This window comes from Anser anser (genome assembly GCF_964211835.1).
Source record: "Anser anser genome assembly, chromosome: 7".
NCBI lineage: Eukaryota > Metazoa > Chordata > Aves > Anseriformes > Anatidae > Anser > Anser anser.
In genome coordinates, this window is record NC_139727.1 from 9,969,837 (window position 1) to 9,988,631 (window position 18,795).

General features: G+C 39.0%; 1 protein-coding gene across 2 annotated transcripts in view; it reads left to right on the top strand.

The window, feature by feature from the left end:
• Positions 1-15,442, top strand: part of NRG3 (neuregulin 3) — a 398,941-nt gene extending 383,499 nt beyond the window's left edge. For both annotated transcript variants that reach the window (XM_083843798.1, XM_083843799.1), the window contains exons 8-9: positions 5,346-5,516; positions 10,874-15,442. In XM_083843798.1, coding sequence (XP_083699924.1) covers positions 5,346-5,516; positions 10,874-11,381 — 679 coding nt within the window. In that variant the 3' untranslated portion in view covers positions 11,382-15,442. The remainder of the gene's footprint in view (positions 1-5,345; positions 5,517-10,873) is intronic.
• The last annotated feature ends 3,353 nt before the right edge of the window (positions 15,443-18,795 follow it).

Here is an 18,795-nt window from a genome sequence, read left to right on the forward strand (position 1 = left end):
GAATGTATTTTATTTTTCAGTTAGGATGATTGTTTGAGGACAATGGTAGAACAGCAGTAGAATAAAACATGAAAATAGACATTATTGACAGTCAAAATGGAAATAAAATGCAGAAATCAATGCCCTTCAGTGAGAACATACTGAAGAAATTACTTAAAACTTAGGGTAAATGTAGATAAGGATCTAGATATGAGGTAAAAAATAAATCAAATAGCCTTAAAGAGTGGAGTAATGCAGATAGATCAAAACTCTGCAGTACTAAATACAAGATCAGGCATTTGGGAACTAATAACAAAATTTTCTCCTATATATTGAGAAACAAATGGGGAAGAAAAGGTTCAGTTTGTGCTACTTGGTGAAAGGATAAACAAGTCACAAAGTGACACAGGTTAAAAGGTAAATGGGGTGGGAGGAAGTATTAGTTAAGGCATTTCCATCAGAAAGTCAGAAATTTTAAAACTACTTCATGAGACACTTTTATCACTGCATTTGAATATAGCACGTATACACACCATGAGCATGTATAGAATGTATACAATATAGCATGTATACAATATAGCATGAACACACCGGTATTATCTTGTGTATTTAAAATGGCCTCCTGATTAGTATGGGCTCAAATTGCTTGATGAGCTAATACAATAAGATGAGGAATGAATATCTGTGTTCCATAGAAAGGATTAGAGAGTCTGTCTTGGTGTAGTAAATGAAGACTGAAAAGAGTATATGGCAGCTGTTTATAAATACATCAGAGAAAGCATAAGGAGAAGTAAAAGACGTATTGAAAATGAAGCACTATGGTGGCACAATGAAAAATATGTGTAGATTAGATGTTTTCCTAAAGTAGTCTCTGGTGTCTTGTTACACGATTAGCTAAAACCAGGTTGGATGAGGCCCTGGGCAACCTGATCTAATGCGTGGCATCCTGCCCGTGGCAGGGGGCTTGGAACTAGATGAGCTTTAAGGTCCCTTCCAACCCAAGCTATTCTATGAAATGCTTGGAATATAGGATGTTACCAAGATAAAAATAAAATAAAATAAAATAAAAAGATATAACACTGATAAAAGTTCTCAGTTTGCTTATGTCACAGCTTTTTGGCATAATAATCTCCATACATTCTTAGTATTACTTTAATCACATACAGATTTGTTGAGGTTACAAAGTGATGTTAACTTTCTTCTTTGGGGGCTTTCTGTAACGCAGACTCCAGTACAAACTCACTCTTTTTCTGTCATCTCGTTCTTGTTAGCAGTCTGCCAAAAGGACTTCATGATACAGTATTATGCTGCCACATGGTATTTATTGAGAGATGCTTATGTTCTCAGGTGGAACAGATCCTTTTTATTAAAATGGAAAACTGGTTGAAAGTCTGTATAGATAGTGGATCTGAACAAATGTTAGCTATAGATAGTGTATTTAGCCTAAAAATGTGGCTCCCGGGGAGTATCAGAAAATGCTGTTCATGTGACAGCTAGCTCTGTCATTGGGGTATACATTTACTGTTCCTGTCTTGGAAGGGCAAACAGCACAGCTTTCAGCCCTAGACAGCAATGTTTGCATCTTGTTATCAGTACAGAATATTGTATGTAATATACCTCTCTGTATAGTTTTTGCAGGTACAGAGCCAGGGTATTTACAGTCAGTTTTAGAACTTCCCTTCCTTCCTCTGCTTTGCATATTTCTCTTCATGTATCACAGCTTAACAAAGTTTTTTAAAACAAAACCACCAAAACAGCAAGCGTGTAGATGAGCTGGTTAAAAAAAAAAAAAAAAAAAAAAAAAAAAAAAACACGAAAAGGGAAGAGGGAACATTTCAATGTTTTTAGCATCTTTTTTAGCATCTTTCTCTTGGATATCTAATTCAGAGCGGGACACCAGGGGGCATCTTGAGAACATAGGGAAAACGTGAAGGCAGAGACATAGAAGGAATACAAGATGTAACAAGGAAGAGGTTGATGGGAATCAAAATGATGTGACAGTGCTGTCATCACAAGGTAAAACAAGACTGAAGAGGCAGGAAAAAAAAAAGGAAAAGGAAAGAATAAATAAAATAAAGATAGACATTGTTTTAAGCAATGTTTCTGTAGCTCCATTGTCCTTATTAAATAAGAAGGGATTCCCATCTAAAGTTTTAACATTTTAATTGTGCTCCTCTTGTTAATGCTTTTCATGTTCCTGTTAAGAAAGGTGCTTTTGAATGTGTTCATAATGAGATGTATAATCAATTTTGTTTACTAATTAACTAAAAAATAGTACAGGATGATTCCCAGAGTTATTGTAAATTCACGACAAGTTGTCTCCTCTTCGTGAACAGCTAACACACTTGGGAGTTGCCTATGTGCCTTGAGAAGAGAACAGTCCACTTTCTGAGACAGTCTTTGTTTTAACTCAGTAGCTTTACTCAAAGAAAATTTCACACAAAACAATTTTGTTTCAAACCATTAATTCATGAGAACTAAATTTCTCCCAAGTTTATGAATTACTTGTGAACCATTTCAAACCTATTCTGATTTTTGTTATTCTTGAGTAATCAATTAATAAATTTTGGAGACATATCTGCTACAGCTTTCCTTATTGGTCTGCATTGTTGAACAGCTCAGTTTCACAGACTGGTCTCTCTTATGTAGGTAGACTGGAGTACAGAGCAGGGATGAAACTATAATGATGACTAAAGAAGGGTAAACTACCTGGAAAAATTGGAAAGATCTTGTTTGCCTCAGAGAGGGGAAGGCTTCACATTGAGCAATAGAGCAGAAGCATGAGAGAGACTGTATTAGAGTTATTGGAGGAAGAGTACTCGTAGCACAGTTGGACAGTTTGGGGAAAAAGGAGTCACATTTTCATAGAACTTTTAACAAAGATTCTTACTATCCTAGGTTTTGGTGCTTCAAGAAATGACCTGCAGTATATGTTCTGCAGCTTGCAGCTGCAGTCTGTAAATATTTCCCAGTATTTCATAGTATTTCATAGTAAGTTTGCCTTGGCCGTGCCTACAAATGATTTGTGTTCATTTTCACCTCCTTTTTTCAGTCAGAAACGCTGGAAGCCTGAGTGAGAATTTAACATTAGCAACAATTTGGTCACTCAAGGCTTGTCGGTGCTGCAGCTGCTGTGGTTGCAAGAAGATGCTGGCCTGTGCCAGATGATTGCAGCCCAACCGATGATTGCTGCTTTAGTGGGATGGAGAATGTGGCAGCAGAGCGCGCAAGATGAGTTTCAGTGCAAGCTGATGGAAGTCTAGATAGGTTTAGATGTTTTAGAAGTTTAGATGCATCTTTGCTGCAGATTATACAAATTATCTCAGGCGTACATGTATGTGTTGCAATTACGTCTATTACAGACACAGCATGTACATGAATTTGCACGTGCATGTTTTCAGATGAGAGACCATATGCTCTCATCCAGCAGCAGGGAAGATGCACAAGAGCATCAAACCAACCACAATTTAACAATGCCTTTCTAGTTTCAAGTATCTGCAATCAGTCCAAAGTTTGTTAAGTTATAATCAGGTTGTTGACTTTCCTAGTACATTGATGAATATACTGCAATCAATAATAATACAAAAAAAAAACAACTAAATTTCATTAGCCTTTGTGAATTATTCATTCAGCTGCATCTTTTAAGACTCCCTGATCTAATAATCTGTTTCCTGAGCAGAAATTGTCAATTGTTTTATGATGTGGTAATGTTATTTTACAGAGTAGGAACTGTATCTCACAGTTTGAACCCAGCCTTCCAAATTGAAAAGCCAGTACTTCAGTCCAACGTGTTTTTTTGTTTCAAATTTTTTTGCAGCCTTCATAATAGCTAAGGAAAAATCTATGTAAGGAAGCATCAAAAATCCTCGAGGGAGTGCTATTGCTACGGGTTATTGATCTTTTCAATTAAAAAACACCAAGAAAGTATAAGCCTAATGAGAACAGAATAGAGACCATAATCAAACGTGGGTAGTTCGAGTAGAGCCTGTTGGGTTTCTTTCTTACGTTTTGACTTTGAGGATAAAGGTTATGTTTTAACAAAAATGTATGTTCCAAGAGAATTTGTCCAAGATAGTTAATCCAAGCAAGAATTGCTTTGGGAGTAGATATGACCCTAACTATAAATAATGTTTCCACTAGGTATAAAATGTAGATTGCTATTAAGTCATGTTATAATAGGAGAGGTAAATATAGGAAAAGTCTTTTGCATAGCTGAACAGTGTCAGAAGTTAAAATTATTCACCTAACCAAGGATAATAATTCTTACAATGCATCTATGAAACCTCTACTAAAACATCATTAAGAATGTGACAGGGTCTTAGATAATACACATTTCTGAGACTGGGGAGAGGAGAAGACCCAGAGAAGAGGAGGAGAAGAGTGGCCCAGTCAAGAGAAAGAGGGAGTAGCTGGAAAATGAATAGCTAGTCATGCTGTGCAGTGCTGTGACCTGTTAACAGTATAAATAGGTTATGTTTTGACATAATTGTGTGTTCCTTTATTTTTCCATTAGAAACAGCTGGATTTATGGTTAATATAACAAAGCTATGTGGATTCTAGACACCTTTTAATTCCTGTATGACATGGAAAAAATCATTCTTCTTCCAAAACGCTATAAAAATGTTGCTTACAAAAGCAATTTTCTAAAAATAAGTAGAAAACTATTACTTTATCAGATTACAGTTTATATTTGATATCACATAAAGAAATATCTCTGTATTTGTCGATATATGTACAAACAAGAAAATCGATGTATATATTGCAAACATATATCAATGTATATAAAATAATAAAACAATATCAAAAGAAATCGTGCCAAAATGGAGGAAACTTGCATTGTATATAGTTTCTTCAAGCTGGAGTTCAGAAGCTTCATTAATATATTTTTTCCAATTTAATGTTGTTGTATCAGCAAGCAGGACCCCTAAGCTGATAGGTGACATAATGGGCTTTAAATTTAAGATCTGATTTTGAGTTCAGCTCTAGGTATGATGAAGCTCTGCTGTTTATTTTCGCTGTCTGAGGGTTCAACTCCTTATACCAGGATTATGGTACACAGCATGGAGAAAAAAAGAAAAAAGAAAAAAAAAACCACATCCTTCATCAAATATGAGAAAACATTTAATATACCAGTCAATTACTTTCATTCCTAGAAGGGTTGTGATCTATTAGATATGGCGTAAACAGCAGCTAGCTGTGGATTATAGCAGTAGATTTCCTTAGAGAATTTCTGCTGACATCGTAGACTGTCACTGCAAAGTTTATAAAAACCGTAATCCATGCATTATTAATTCTGAATCTTTACTTTGCAGAAGTTTACGCTTTTGCTGTGATAATTTTTACTGTACCCTTGATGTTGTTCCTAGAAGTCTCTCTTCATGCTGCAGCCCAGGACAAAAAAGTGGGATGCTACATAGAAATGCCTTTCGGAGGACTCCTCCCTTACCTCGGGGTAGGTTCAATGGAATTACAGGACCAGCATATCAACAGCTAGAAGAGTCAAGGATCACAGACCAGGACACAATGCCTTGTCATGGGTAAGTAATAAAATAACCATAGTGAGGTAGTTTGTTAGTGAATGCTTTAGGTAGTTAACATGCTTAGCCATTTGGTCCTTCCAGCTTTGTTGTAGTGTACTTTGGGTCCAGGGTTCATAGTGCTGAAAGCAGACAAATATTTTTCACATACTGGCTGGCTCTCTGGAGGGTAATGTGCTTTCACCTGGCTGGCTGCTCTTCCTTAGCCTTTCAAAGCATGTAGGAGTTGTGATCAGCACCAGCTCTAAGTGACTGGCAACACGGTACTCCACAGTACTGCTTGGAAAAGTAGTTCTAGTAACTTTTGCACAGCACTTTCTTCCATCAGTGCTGGACAAATAAGAGGAAATAATTCAGAAGGCCAACTTTCATGTTTTTTAACTAAATCTTTGTAGATCGTGTGTTCGCTGTAGACTGAAGACCAACCACTTCATATGGGTTTGTCTTTGAACACACACAAAGAACCCGATATTCTTCATTTTTTAATTCATCTCCAGCTGTACATAAGGTCTGAATTTCAGAAGTGCTTCCGAGCACCTACAGCTGCCTTTGAAGTCTTTTGCAATTGCTGAGTTGTTTTTCATAATATTTACATATCCCTATAGATTTTCAAAGACTTCCCAGAATCATTGCAAACACACTACGTGTACCACTAGAAGGAATGTCTGCAGTGGGGTGTAACAACCCTGGTTTCACTTGAACATGCTAAGGATGTGCACCCAGGAAGGCAGAGGCAGGCAGCTCACTTCCCCCCAGCTGCTCTGGCCCCTCTCCAGCCTGCAGCTGGTGTCCCTGCCTGTGGTACCTTGAGGGAAGGTGGTTTGCTCACTAGATCTCTTGTAGCTGAATCTGCCTAACAAAGCTGGCCACAGTAACTGGGGGAGGCAGACCAAGAGTGGGGCTTGCCTGGATGGGAGAAAACAAACCAGCAGGAGCTTTGGGTTTCTCTAGACTTCTGCTCAAGAGATCAGATTTGTCTCATACTTCTTTCATTTGTTGCCGTTTGCTTCTTCAAAGGAAAACAAACAAACAAACAAAAAACCACTTGTTTATTACTTCTTACAGTAAATATACTTTGTTCATTTGTACAATAACGTATCCATGATTCCTTAAGAAAATTGTGACTCTGAACGCAAGCCTTACTGTTACGGGTAGGCTACCACATGGCAGTGTCTTGCAACGCAGGCTGTGAAGGAAAGCTGCAGCCTCTTCCAGGTTGAGAAGTGAGGTAGAAAACACAGCAAAGTTGTCTTGTGTGTTAGCTGTATTTACTCCTCCCTAGGAAATCAGGGTGTGATATTACAAGTATTGTCTTGCATTGGCCTATGCTTGGCCTGTTGCCACTCTGCAAAAGGTTGATTTTTCAGCCGCGCTGTGAACCCTTCTAGCCTCAATCCCTGAAGCACTTCATCCTTATTTTCTGCACTGTGCATGTCTGTAGAATTTCACTTTCTTCCTACTGCCCCTAACGGTGGGACCTTTCCTCAGAAAGAGCCCTACGAATACATCAGCAGGTGCTGTAGTGACAGGCAGTCACAGCAGTATGTGTCTGTCACAGGTATGGTACCAACATCCTTAAACCAGTCCGCATGAGAAGTAATTATAAAAATGTCAATGTTAGTCATGAAAATAAAGGCAAATCTTTGATCTTGCTTTATTACAGTGTTTCACTAATGATGGCTTTTACTAAAAAGAAGTCTTTAAAGAGAGTAACAGTGCTTTTTGCATGTGACACAGTAATGAAACACTCTTCAACCAAAATATAAATACACAACCTACTTCTGAACAAAAATAAAAATTGATTCGCTAATTCTACTTTCTGTGAAATTCTTCTAACCAGAACAGTTTTTCCCTAAATCTGTTTCTTACCATCTGAGTATCACCCAGTTTCAGACTGTTGGTGTTCTCAATAGTTTTCCAGCCCAGCTAAGCAGGTTCCCTGCCCCTGCAGAAGCTGTGGTCCTTTTGCTGCTGTGAGGAAACACCAGCTCTCATTATTTGCAAATCTAACATTTGCAGAGTTCAAGTCAAATACAACTGATACCAGTCAATTTATCAGTATGCTACTCAAAGCAGCAGAAAAGCCTGCTTGAAATGAGGGGCTTAAGGAAAACAAACCATCTCCATGGCACTCGCTTTTCAGAGCCTGATGAGCATCTCAGGGTGCCACCAGTGTGCACGCAGGGAGGTGGACAGCATTTTGAGCCCGTGCTTTCAGTAACAGTTGTTTGCATTACTTGGTGTTAGCTGCTAGGAGTAGTGTCCTGTGTCTGCAAATGCGTATTTATACAGGTATAAATGTGTTTACAGATACCCAGCGTGTGATATGTACCGGTAGACATACAGGTGCATGTGCTTACAAGGCTGAACTGAAGCCTGTTAATGCCGCTGCAATGACTCCCATTCATCACAATGGACTTGGCCATCAGGCGTATGCAGTGAGCACCTACAGCAGCAGGGCTTACAGCAAAGCTGCTTGTGCTGTGCTGAGTAAAACCCATTTTGAATTTTAAGTTCTGATCCCTTCTGTCTCACTTTAATGTCTATTTTAAGGGGCAGTATAATTATTATTATACTTCTTTCAGCTTCATTCTTTGATGCAAACTCTTGAAAACTGTAACCGATATTTACTGTTGCGGATTTATATATGTTTGCATTTTTTATTTTGCTTGGAGGAAGGGTGGACAGAGCTGCACTTTGAAGTACATGCATATGCTTGAATTTAGTCAGACAGAAAATGTTTTTGTTTTTCTTTTTTTTCAGATAATGATACAGATATCTTTCTTAAGGGAAACTATAGTTCTGGGAAAGTTTAATTACAGGAAAAAAAGTAATTATGGTTCTGCACTTATAAATGCTTATTGAAACTTAAGTCTCAATCTATTGAAAACAGCAACAGTCTGGTGTCACAAGTAGAAACATGGACCCATTTGTAACCGAAAGCTGGCTCTCAAGTCAAAGCATGGCTCAGAAGTCATATCCCTACTAGTTTAACACATCGCTTGTTACACACTATATGCTTTAATTCAACCTCAGTCCTCCTTTGAAAGCTCTATGAGCAAAGGACAAAAACGTATAATTCTGGCACAAATTTGGTGCATTGATCAAAAAAATCTATGGAAATATGCCAGGCATTATGTTACATGTTATTGTTGCTGCCAATTAGTTTTCAAAATACCAAGAACAATTGAATCCCTTTTGTGGAACTGCAAAATGTTACTGTTTTCTCACCAAACCCATTCAGATAATTCCATCTTTTCTTAGTTTTGCTCATGTATCATCCATATAATAAATACATCCATTGCATGTGAAATTCATTAAAAAAATTCACTCCCTTTGTTTTCAGGGTGCAGCCCAGAATATATTTAGGGCCTGAATTACCAAAAAAGGGAATATCGCAGCTGATGAGATCCCTCCAGCTATAGTCGTTTGAACAATTATATAATAAGCAAATGCAAAGGAAACAAGAATGGGCACAACCCACAGGTCTGCACTTTTTTGGTTTCCTTTTTTTTTTTTTTTTTTTTTTTTCAGTTGTCCTCCCTCTGGAATACTTTTGCTGCTCAGTTTTTCATTCATACTGATTCTTAAAAACTGTTTGAAAAGGCCCTTGGTAAATGGATAGAAGTGTGTCTAAGCAGAGAACAAACATAATTAACCAAAAGCTGAGTCCCACCTGGTTCGGCCATAAAGCATGTATAGCATGTACAAGAAGCACTGTTGCGTATCCTCAAAAGCCACTTGCTTCATTATTCCCCTGGGTCCCACTTCCCAAAGCAGTATTTCATTCCATCAGATAGCAACAAGGATCACAATGCCTCCTCCTTATCAGAGCTCCCAGCTGTGGTTTATGGTCTGCTGGGGAGGCTGCTGCAGAGCTTTAGTGCAGCGGCTGCACAGCAGTGCACGCGTGCACGTGTCTGGGCTAATGTGCTGAGCAGTTGTACAAACACACTGCCACCATAGATGAGCTAATTACAAGTCAGCGGCGCTCTACTGGAAATGAGCCTGAAGATATTTACTCCTCTTTTTTCTGTCTGACAGCTTACCAGGAGGATGGGGCCAAAGGAAACCTTTCCACTTAATTAGCACTGTACGCTAATATCAGACTGCAGCTGTTTTGTACGCTTTAATTCCTGTTCCTAAGTTCTCTTTCTGCTAATGCCAAAAGAAGCAAGGCACATGTGAATAGGATATCCCTGGGGGAAGTCCAGCAGGTTTAAGCAACATTCAGAAAAATATGCTTGATGTACAAATTCAAACATCTGCCTGATGTTAGATCCAGATGTTGCTTTCCTTGACCAAGGATACAACATGTTAGATTTCATCATTACCTTGCCCTACTAAATAGTGATATGATCTCAAAACTGACGATACATAAAATATGATCCAGTGAGGAGGTGATGTCTATGGTTCTTGGTAATCATGACTAGTAGAAATACTCTTACAGCACTGGATTTCTACTCGTACTTCTGAATTGGAAACATCTTTTTTTTGGTATTGTTTCCTTTAGCATACTTTTCATTTCTGGCTTTTTACGTATTTCTTATAAATGAAAACATTTTCTGATACGACTAATGAATGTGGCTGTGAAGCGAAATGGAAATGTCGATGAAAATTCACCAAAGTTGCCTCACCATAAAAGAAATCATACTATGACATGTGTTAATGGAGGATAAATGATTTTTCTTTAAATAAAGGTGAATAACATTTTCCAGGGCACAATGTATTATTTCCAGATGAGACTTAAGAAACCAAATCATATCAACATAGGCAGTATGGGTGATTGAAAAGAACGGCACATTTTTCAGAGGTACAATGCACTTAGATGCTCTGAGTGTTTGAAGGGGACCGCATGTGTTTCCATGCAAATAAAGAGACCAACCGGATTTTGTTTAAAGTTCTTTTTGTTCTGCATCTTTTTACATGTTTTCCTGAAACAGTGATTTGACATTGAGAATTTTGATGTTCAAGAAAGCATCAGTCCGTTTCCCCGGTTATGAATGAAGGAATGGGATTTCAAATTTGATTTGAAAAATAGTAATGATAATAATAATACAGTGTAACTCATGCAAGCATTTAAAAAGCAATTGTCATTATTCTCATGTACTGGTGGGGAAAATGGGACAGAGAGAAAAGCAGTGGTTTGCCACAGGCAATAAAAGCCAGGTCTCCAGAGCCTGCTGTTTTCCCCAGGGCCGTACTAGCACTAAGTGCTCCTAGTGTGAAGAAAAAAAAAAAAAAAAAAAAAAAGGCATGTATCTTTCCAGCACAGCTCGCTGACTCTCATACAACATTCCTCTGGGTCACATCTGGCTGCCCAATGTGCAACATAACCTTTTTATTATTCTTTTCAGGTATTCATCCAGTGGTTTAAAAACTCCTCAGAATACTTCAATAAATATGCAACTGCCTTCAAGAGAAACAACCCCTTATTTTAATAACGTGGATCAGAAGGACTTGGTCGGATATTCATCTTCAAGGGCCAACTCAGTTCCCATCATCCCGTCTGTGGGCTTGGACGAAGCCTGCATGCAAATGCAAAATGTTTCTGAAGTAACAGGCATCAAATGGTGCAAAAACTCCTATTCAGCTGAACTTGTCAATGTGAGTTCCCCAGTCAGTAATTGTCTTATAGCAGAACAACACGAAGTAAAAATATTGCTAGAAACTGTGCAGGAGCAGATTCGGATTCTGACCGACGCGAGGAGGTCAGAGGACTACGAACTGACAAGTGTAGAAGCAGAGAGCAGCGTGAGTGAAAACACAGCGTTTCTGCCCATGAGCCCCATGGCCAAGTCAGAACGAGAGGCACAATTTGTCTTAAAAAGTGAAACACAAAGAGACTCAGTATTGACCAAGTGACTTTGTGTGGGGGTTGTGGGAGGGGGAACAAGAGATCTGTGCATTTGATGCTTTGCTAAACAGGAAAGGAGGAAAATAAATACAAATTATTTATATGCATTAATTTAAGAGCATCTACTTAGAAGAAACCAAATAGTCAATCGCCCTCATATCATAGTGTTTTTTAACAAAATATTTTTTTAAGGGAAAGAAAAGTTCCAGGAGGGATAAGGCGTACATCAGGTGCTTTCTAGGCAGGATTATACATACAATTTCAGTTACAGAGCATTTTAACACTGTCCTGTTTGGCTGTCAGAAGGCTTCGGCTATGCATCCTTTTTTCAGTAAAGGCCAAGACCTTTCTTAGGTTCATTTCTGGTTTCAGGGCAGTGCTGCAGCGCGTGCTGGCAGGGGCGCAGGTCCCGTAACCCCAGCACAGGCCTGGTCCCCTCTCCCCCTCTCCTCTTGGCTCCAGGTTCATCCCGAGAGAGCAAACACACAAACAGCTACTTCTCGGCACCAACCGTGGAGTGACCACCAGTCCCTAACTGAGCTAAACTCTCTACCTTACTTGAGTATGTCAGTCAGCTTAAGAAAGTCAGTGGAAACGTCTAGGAGCTTCGGGTCAGGCCAAGCGTGGAGTGGGATTGGGGCCTCTGGAGATACAGTGGCGAGGAGTCCGTGGCTGCCCTGTCTTCTTCTGAGCTTTGCCTATCGGAGCTGCCTCGGTGGAGGAAGAGGAAGAACAAGAGAAACAAAGTGCAAAAGTGTGCGCTGCGGCAGGTTGGGTTGGTTTCTTTTGTAAGAGCGGGAATGTAAACTCCATTGTTCTTACCAACCCCTCAACATTTCTAAATTGTTATACTTCAGAGGCATTTGTAAGCTCTCAAGGAGCACTTCCGAGTGTGTGTGTATTTTTTTTACCTTATTTTTTATTATGGGTTGTTCAGAGATGCATCAGGGAGGTCCAGTATGATCGAAGGCCAGCCGGTAAGTGTCCATGCTGCCCTAATTTGCTCCCGCTTTCAGTTCTTCAGTCACTTTAATTAATCGTGGCCTAGGCTTGTGAACTTTAAAGCTCCAGTCCTGCAGATGGTACGGTATGGGCAGACCCGTGATCATGCACACAGCTGATTCTGATGGGGCTATACATGAGCAGATGGTTTCCACCAAATCAGTCCTTGCCGGAGATCAAGGCCTTAGAGAAGAAATGTCATTTCCTGGTTGCAGTATCCCAATTGCATTATAACCGTTTTTTGCATTTGCTTTCTTTTGAGTCCCTCTTCTCCCCAGTAAACTGTAACATAATATGCCAATAACACCATGAATTGGGTTCACAAACACATTGCAGTTTTTATTAGTATTAAAATATCTGCTTATTTGTGGAGAAAAAGAAAATGAACTATAATAAATAATTACCAAATAGCCTTCCCTGGTTAATGTCAGAAGATTGATTTTAAAACAATTACAGTATATACAGAATGTATTAAAATATTCCTTTGCAGCAAATTGTTAAATTTATTAGATGTGCCCCAGACTTTCCAGTTCACAAGTCTCAAGATTTCCCAAAATAGCACAATTGATCACACAGTGCTGTTGTATGTTTAGTCAGAATAAAGCAATATTTTAACCTCTGTCAAGTAAATTTCAAAAAGAAATGCTGAAGGTGTATGTCATTTATTTTGTGCCTAGTTAGGGCATTAAAAAAAAATCCTATTCACAGGTCTTCATTCAGCAAGTCTTATTTTGGGTTTCTTTTGTTTTATTTTGGTTTGGTTGTTGTTTGTTTGTTTTGTTTATGTGTGTTTGTGCTTTTTTGTTTTTTTTTTAAGATAAAAGTTGATGAAATTGTCTTGTTTACAAAACTTTCTATGGCTGTAATCTTTGCTGTGTGTTTTCAATAAAAGTGTATTTGAGGGCAAACTATGCTTTATGCCCCAGGGTGGAGCATGCTTCATTCAGACTCCCTTCCTCAAAGCTACAGAGCTTTTCTTGTAGCAGTAAGATGAGACTTTAGGCTGGGATCGGTTTCTCCATGACATATTTCTGCACTATGTGGTGGCTGGGCACAATCTCACTGGGCATGAGCTGAGCTGCCTGCAGTCAGCATGGCACCAAGCCCACACCAAATAAACCCTCTGAAAGACGAGGTGTGTTAGGTGGGGCTCAATTTCACATCAGTACGTTTGTGTGACTTTTCTGGTAGCTGTTTGCATCTTGCCAGCTCAGAACATGAGCGAAGTGAGCTTGCATCTGCCCAAAAGCCCTGTACAGATACCTGCAATTTACAAAATGGCTACTGTGTAAAGCTCTGAGTCAATAATCTGTGAAGCGTGCTCACAATTAGATAATTGTTCACCATTAACTTCTTCAAGAGATGGTCTCTCTGCAGCAAAGTGCAGAATCCTGCCCAAATAGCTGTTTCAATGCTAAATCTTTTCAATCCAACTGTAAGGCCTACCTGCTCTCAAATCCTAGCAAACTGTGCAATCTCACCTTTGGCAATGTATTGGAAACACACTGCAAGATTTCTGTTGAAGAAAGAACTATATCATAAGCAATGCCTTTATTGAGAGAATGTGTTCACTCAGCACCCCCAAAAGACCCAGAAGGAGGCCAAGAGCAATGTATTTAAGACAATAAAATGTTTGATTGAATGACAGATGAAGATCTGAAATGGTGAGGATATCTTCAGTTCATGTTAGAGATGCGATCTTGTATTCAGCAAAGGATGTGTGACTGTTATATGTTAACTGTTCTATTCAGTTTTCAGCATGTTTGAATAGAGAGACGTTAATATTAACCATATGACAGACTAGCGTATTATTTGTTAAGAGTATCATTTCAGATCCTGTTGAAACTGTCATGCTTTACAGAGGAAAAGAAAAAGGTTTTCAAACATCTAAATAGGTAGCCTTGATGTGAAGTGTGTTTCTCTAATGCAACTGTTTTCCCCCATGGACCCTCCTACTTTACAGTGAATGGGACAACATTTTCTCTGAGGTCTGCCAATTAGTTTCGTAGAGGGCACAAAAGATTCCTTAAAGTTGCACTGAAACAGCTGAAATGGTAGGCCAAATTTTGCTTTACTTCTGAACCTTATGGTCCCATTGAACTCAGCAGATCAGAGGGGATGTATCAGTGCGAAACATAGTTTATTCCTAAAATTGCATCTGTTCCTAGCCTTGGAAACAGACTGTAATCTGCCTAAAAGAGGCTCTGAACTCCGTCGTTTACCTGTAACATAATTAAAAATTATATCTGACCTATGAAGTTCAAGTGTAGTCTAGTGTGAAAATTCACACACACAGTGCTACACTCGAGTAAACCGCGAGAACAGCTAATTAAATGGAGATGAACTTTCTCTGAACTGAGCAGATGAAGCCTGCATCTATTCAGTGTAATGCTGGGGAGCAGAATTATGAGAGCAATGTTTTGATTTTTTCTTTTTCTTCAAAACAGTCCAAAATAACCCTAAAAAGCAGTCGAACAATCCCAACATTTGAAGTAGGAAATGTGGGTGAGTATGGGCACATCTCATGTCATCAGACACTGAAAAACTCTTCAGTACATCTGTATTACCCAAAGCTGAAATGTTTTAATTCTTGAAGGATCACATTTAGGTAAACAAACATACCAGTGAAGAAAGCTCTTCAACATGCTTTTGGTATCTAGTCACCTAGCCAAGCTCTCAGCTGCTGTACTCAGTGCTGATATATTAATGATATATTAGTCATCTCCCAAGTCTCTCCTACTCAATGTCCAGTTTAGTGTCATGAAGCTTAGTAGCCTATCACAAGATGCAGGGACTTCTACATAGATTTATGGAGCTATCCTCATTCTGCATATGAAAATCAGACTCATATCAGTGTGCAAACACCCTCACTACATGCAGTACAGGGTTTGTTGGCCAAGTGCTTGGCTTGCCACGTCGATCCTCTTATAGGGGCTGAATACCATTGACTGGGCCCCAATAGGAATGAACTTAGCACCACTTAAATGTAGCTAATTCTAATGTTATTCATCAAAATCCTCTGAAGAACCTGGTTTAAATTTGGAAAAAAAAAAAAAGAAAAAAAGAATGAGACTATAGCATGTATATGATCAAGCGTGTACTAGCTCCTGAATCAAAATGTTCGACCAGATAATCAGATAATTCATATCTACTTCTCATGTAGGGAGGAAAAAAAAATTGGATTCCTCTTCCCAATCCATCCCCAGATTCCTTCAGTCTAATTTTGAACGTTACTTGAGCTCTTAAAAAGAAGTTATGAAAATTAATACCAAAGAGGAACTCTTTCAGAGTCCTAGCTGCAGCAAATGAAATTAAAGCTTGAAGAAGCAGACCCAGAATAAAAACTGTTTTTGAAAAGGGCATAAATATCAATTGCCTTTCAATAAAATATAATTTCCCTGTAAACTGTATTTCCCTTGGGAAACCAATGAGTTTATATGAGTGATTTGTTATCTTGGCATGAATTTAAAATGTTCATCTTCAAGCAGATTGGGAAAAAGCAAATATTTAGTATAGATTTTTCAGCTTTAAAAAACAAAGATCAATTCATAGAGTAATATAGTTCTTTATCTTGCTGAAAACATAAGGGGATGCACACTTTTTTTCTTTTTGTGCTGTGTTATTCCTGCAAAATGACAGCAAGCTCCCTTTGTTTTGATGTCTACCCACATGAAAACAACTGGGACACTCACTTTTCAGGTTTTAGTCATGGCACCTCCAAATCACCATTATCAAACAGGATTTTTGTATTTTAAGTAACAAAGTTCACGCATGAGATAAAAATGACACAGCTATTACAGCAGTAAACTTATTCATGAGGTGTTCTTCATTTTTATTACACAGCAGTTAGTGGACTGGGCCACAGAGATTGGTAGTTCCTTGTAAGAAATATGGTCACGGAGCGCATCGCTGGCAGTGGGAAGCCAACACTGAGCCCAGAGCCGGGGAAACCTGCAGTGGGGGAGGAAGCAGTCGTCCCCAGTGCATGCTGTGCAGTGTAAAGGGGCTTTCATCTCAACAGTAAAAACCCATATACCGGTTTATCTGTTGAAACTGCCAAAAAAAACTTACATTAATTTATTAACAACCATGTTAGTAATATTTGATGAAAGGAAAAGGGGCAGAAATTCCCAAATTGTTAGTACTTTTATTGTTCACTTGAACAAAGGTAATAATGTTTTGATTTGTTATTATTACAGCACCATTTTCAACATCTTCAATAGGGACAGGATCATGGTACACTGACAGGATGCACTCAGCCTTATTTCCTTGAAAGGATTTAGCAGCATCCTCTTTGGTCAGCAGTCCTATAAAAGGGGAGTGATTTCCCAGGACCCCATATGGCTGTTCTTGTGAAACTTTTCCCCGATATAAAAATAAACAGCAGAACAACCTACAGGTTTTTATTTGTTTTTCTTTTTCTATGAGGGGACAATTATAGGTATAATGAAGAGCTTTTTACTGATGACTGAAGAATGTAAATAAAGTATAGGACCTAATGTATGTAAGTGGCATGGAAATTCTCTATTTGTACTACAGCTTTTAGTCATATATTTGAAGAATATATGAGAAGAGGAGGCTCAGGGGCGACCTCATCGCTCTCTACAGTTACCTGAAAGGAGGCTGTAGAGAGGTGGGGGTTGGTCTATTCTCCCACGTGCCTAGTGACAGGACGAGGGGGAATGGGCTAAAGTTGCGACAGGGGAGTTTTAGGTTGGATGTTAGGAAGTACTTCTTTACCGAAAGGGTTATTAAGCATTGGAACGGGCTGCCCAGGGAGGTGGTGGAGTCACCATCCCTGGAGGTCTTTAAAAGACGTTTAGATGTAGAGCTTAGTGATATGGTTTAGTGGAGTACTTAGTGTTAGGTCGGAGGTTGGACTCGATGATCTTGAGGTCTCTTCCAACCTAGAGTAATCTGTGAATCTGTGAATCTGTGAATTTGAAAAGTAATACATTCTCTAACACTGCCAGGAGCAGACCTACATGCAATTTGTATTTATTTTTCCTTAACACTGACATTGGGCTGTACCACATCACTGTAGTGACTCGGTATCTTGTCCTTTTTCATTGCTCTTGCATTGCAAGGCCCACTTCTGTGCTGTCTCGTAGCTTCAGATGTCACTGAATTTACAGTATTCAGCATCTTTATTCACGTTCATTTTACTTTATCATTGGAATCAAGAATAGAATTTACAGCCTAATTTCTGGGACAGTAGGGACAGCTACCAAGTAAATTTAAGGCCTAAAACCTTTAAAATTCTATACATGTCCATTTGCATGCTGTAAGTAGCCCTTGCAGGAGAAGTTTCCCTCGAGAGAGGATTTGTGCAGGCTGTGCTGCAGGGTGCTTCCCTGCCCTTCCTTCACGGTTACCAGCTCCCAGCATTTCCAGTCCCCAAGTCAGCGATCCTCTTCAGGTTTCTTTGTCCATACATTAACTCCCACTGCTTGTGTGCATATGATACAAAGTACTGCCACTTGTCTGACCTGGATATTCAGGTGGCCAAAGGTGAACATAAAGAACAGCCACAGGTCAGGCAGAGACAGCGGTTCCCTTTTCCCAGTAGGCTCCATGATAAATCCTTTTTTTTAGTTTCAAGTCCTCTGGTGTTTTCCCATGAATTAACACCTCGACCACTTGCATGTTGTTGCCTATGAAGGATGAATGGCTTGGCAGTAGGAGTAGTGGTCAGCACTTGTTCTGGGACGATTAGCAGTGCAAGCAGGACCAGAAGTCTCTGATCCCTGCAGAGTACCAAAAACCATCTGAAGTGAAGCTTTCTGCCTCTGATTCACACTAAAATGTCTCCAAAGGTTAAGGTCCCTAGCATGCACTACATTGAATAACATAATACAAACAATGCCAAAGCTTATAAAACAATCAAAAGAGTTACATGGCAAACACTGTTTTAAGTACATCTCGTTTTGATGTGGATGGAATAAGCTCTTAGTTGTGTAAATATTTGGAAAGTAAGAATACAAATAACAGTACAAGAATACAACAAAATGCAAATAATAATTAATATGCCAAAAGGTCTAAAATAGGTAGGGAGCTTCGCTGGCTATGGCACAGCTTTTTCCACAGGAGAGAAGAAATGGATTTTGAGTCATGCTAGGACACAACATCTGAGAAGCTTACCTCAGTTTCATTTCTCTCTGAGATCTCTCACATGTAAGTGAAATTTTAGTCATCTGCACTAGATCACTTTTTTTTAGTAAGTGATTTACAAATTCTGGAATCCTTTTCAAGTGCTGAATTTTGGAGGTTTCTGAGGATTTGGCTCATGGTTTGAACTGAGCTGTTACTCACAATTTAGCTGGAGCAATCCAAGCAGAAATGCCTCTGTCCATAAGGATAATTTCTGAACAGCATTAAAGCAGTTTGATTCCAGCTAACTTCATTTTTTATACTTCATTG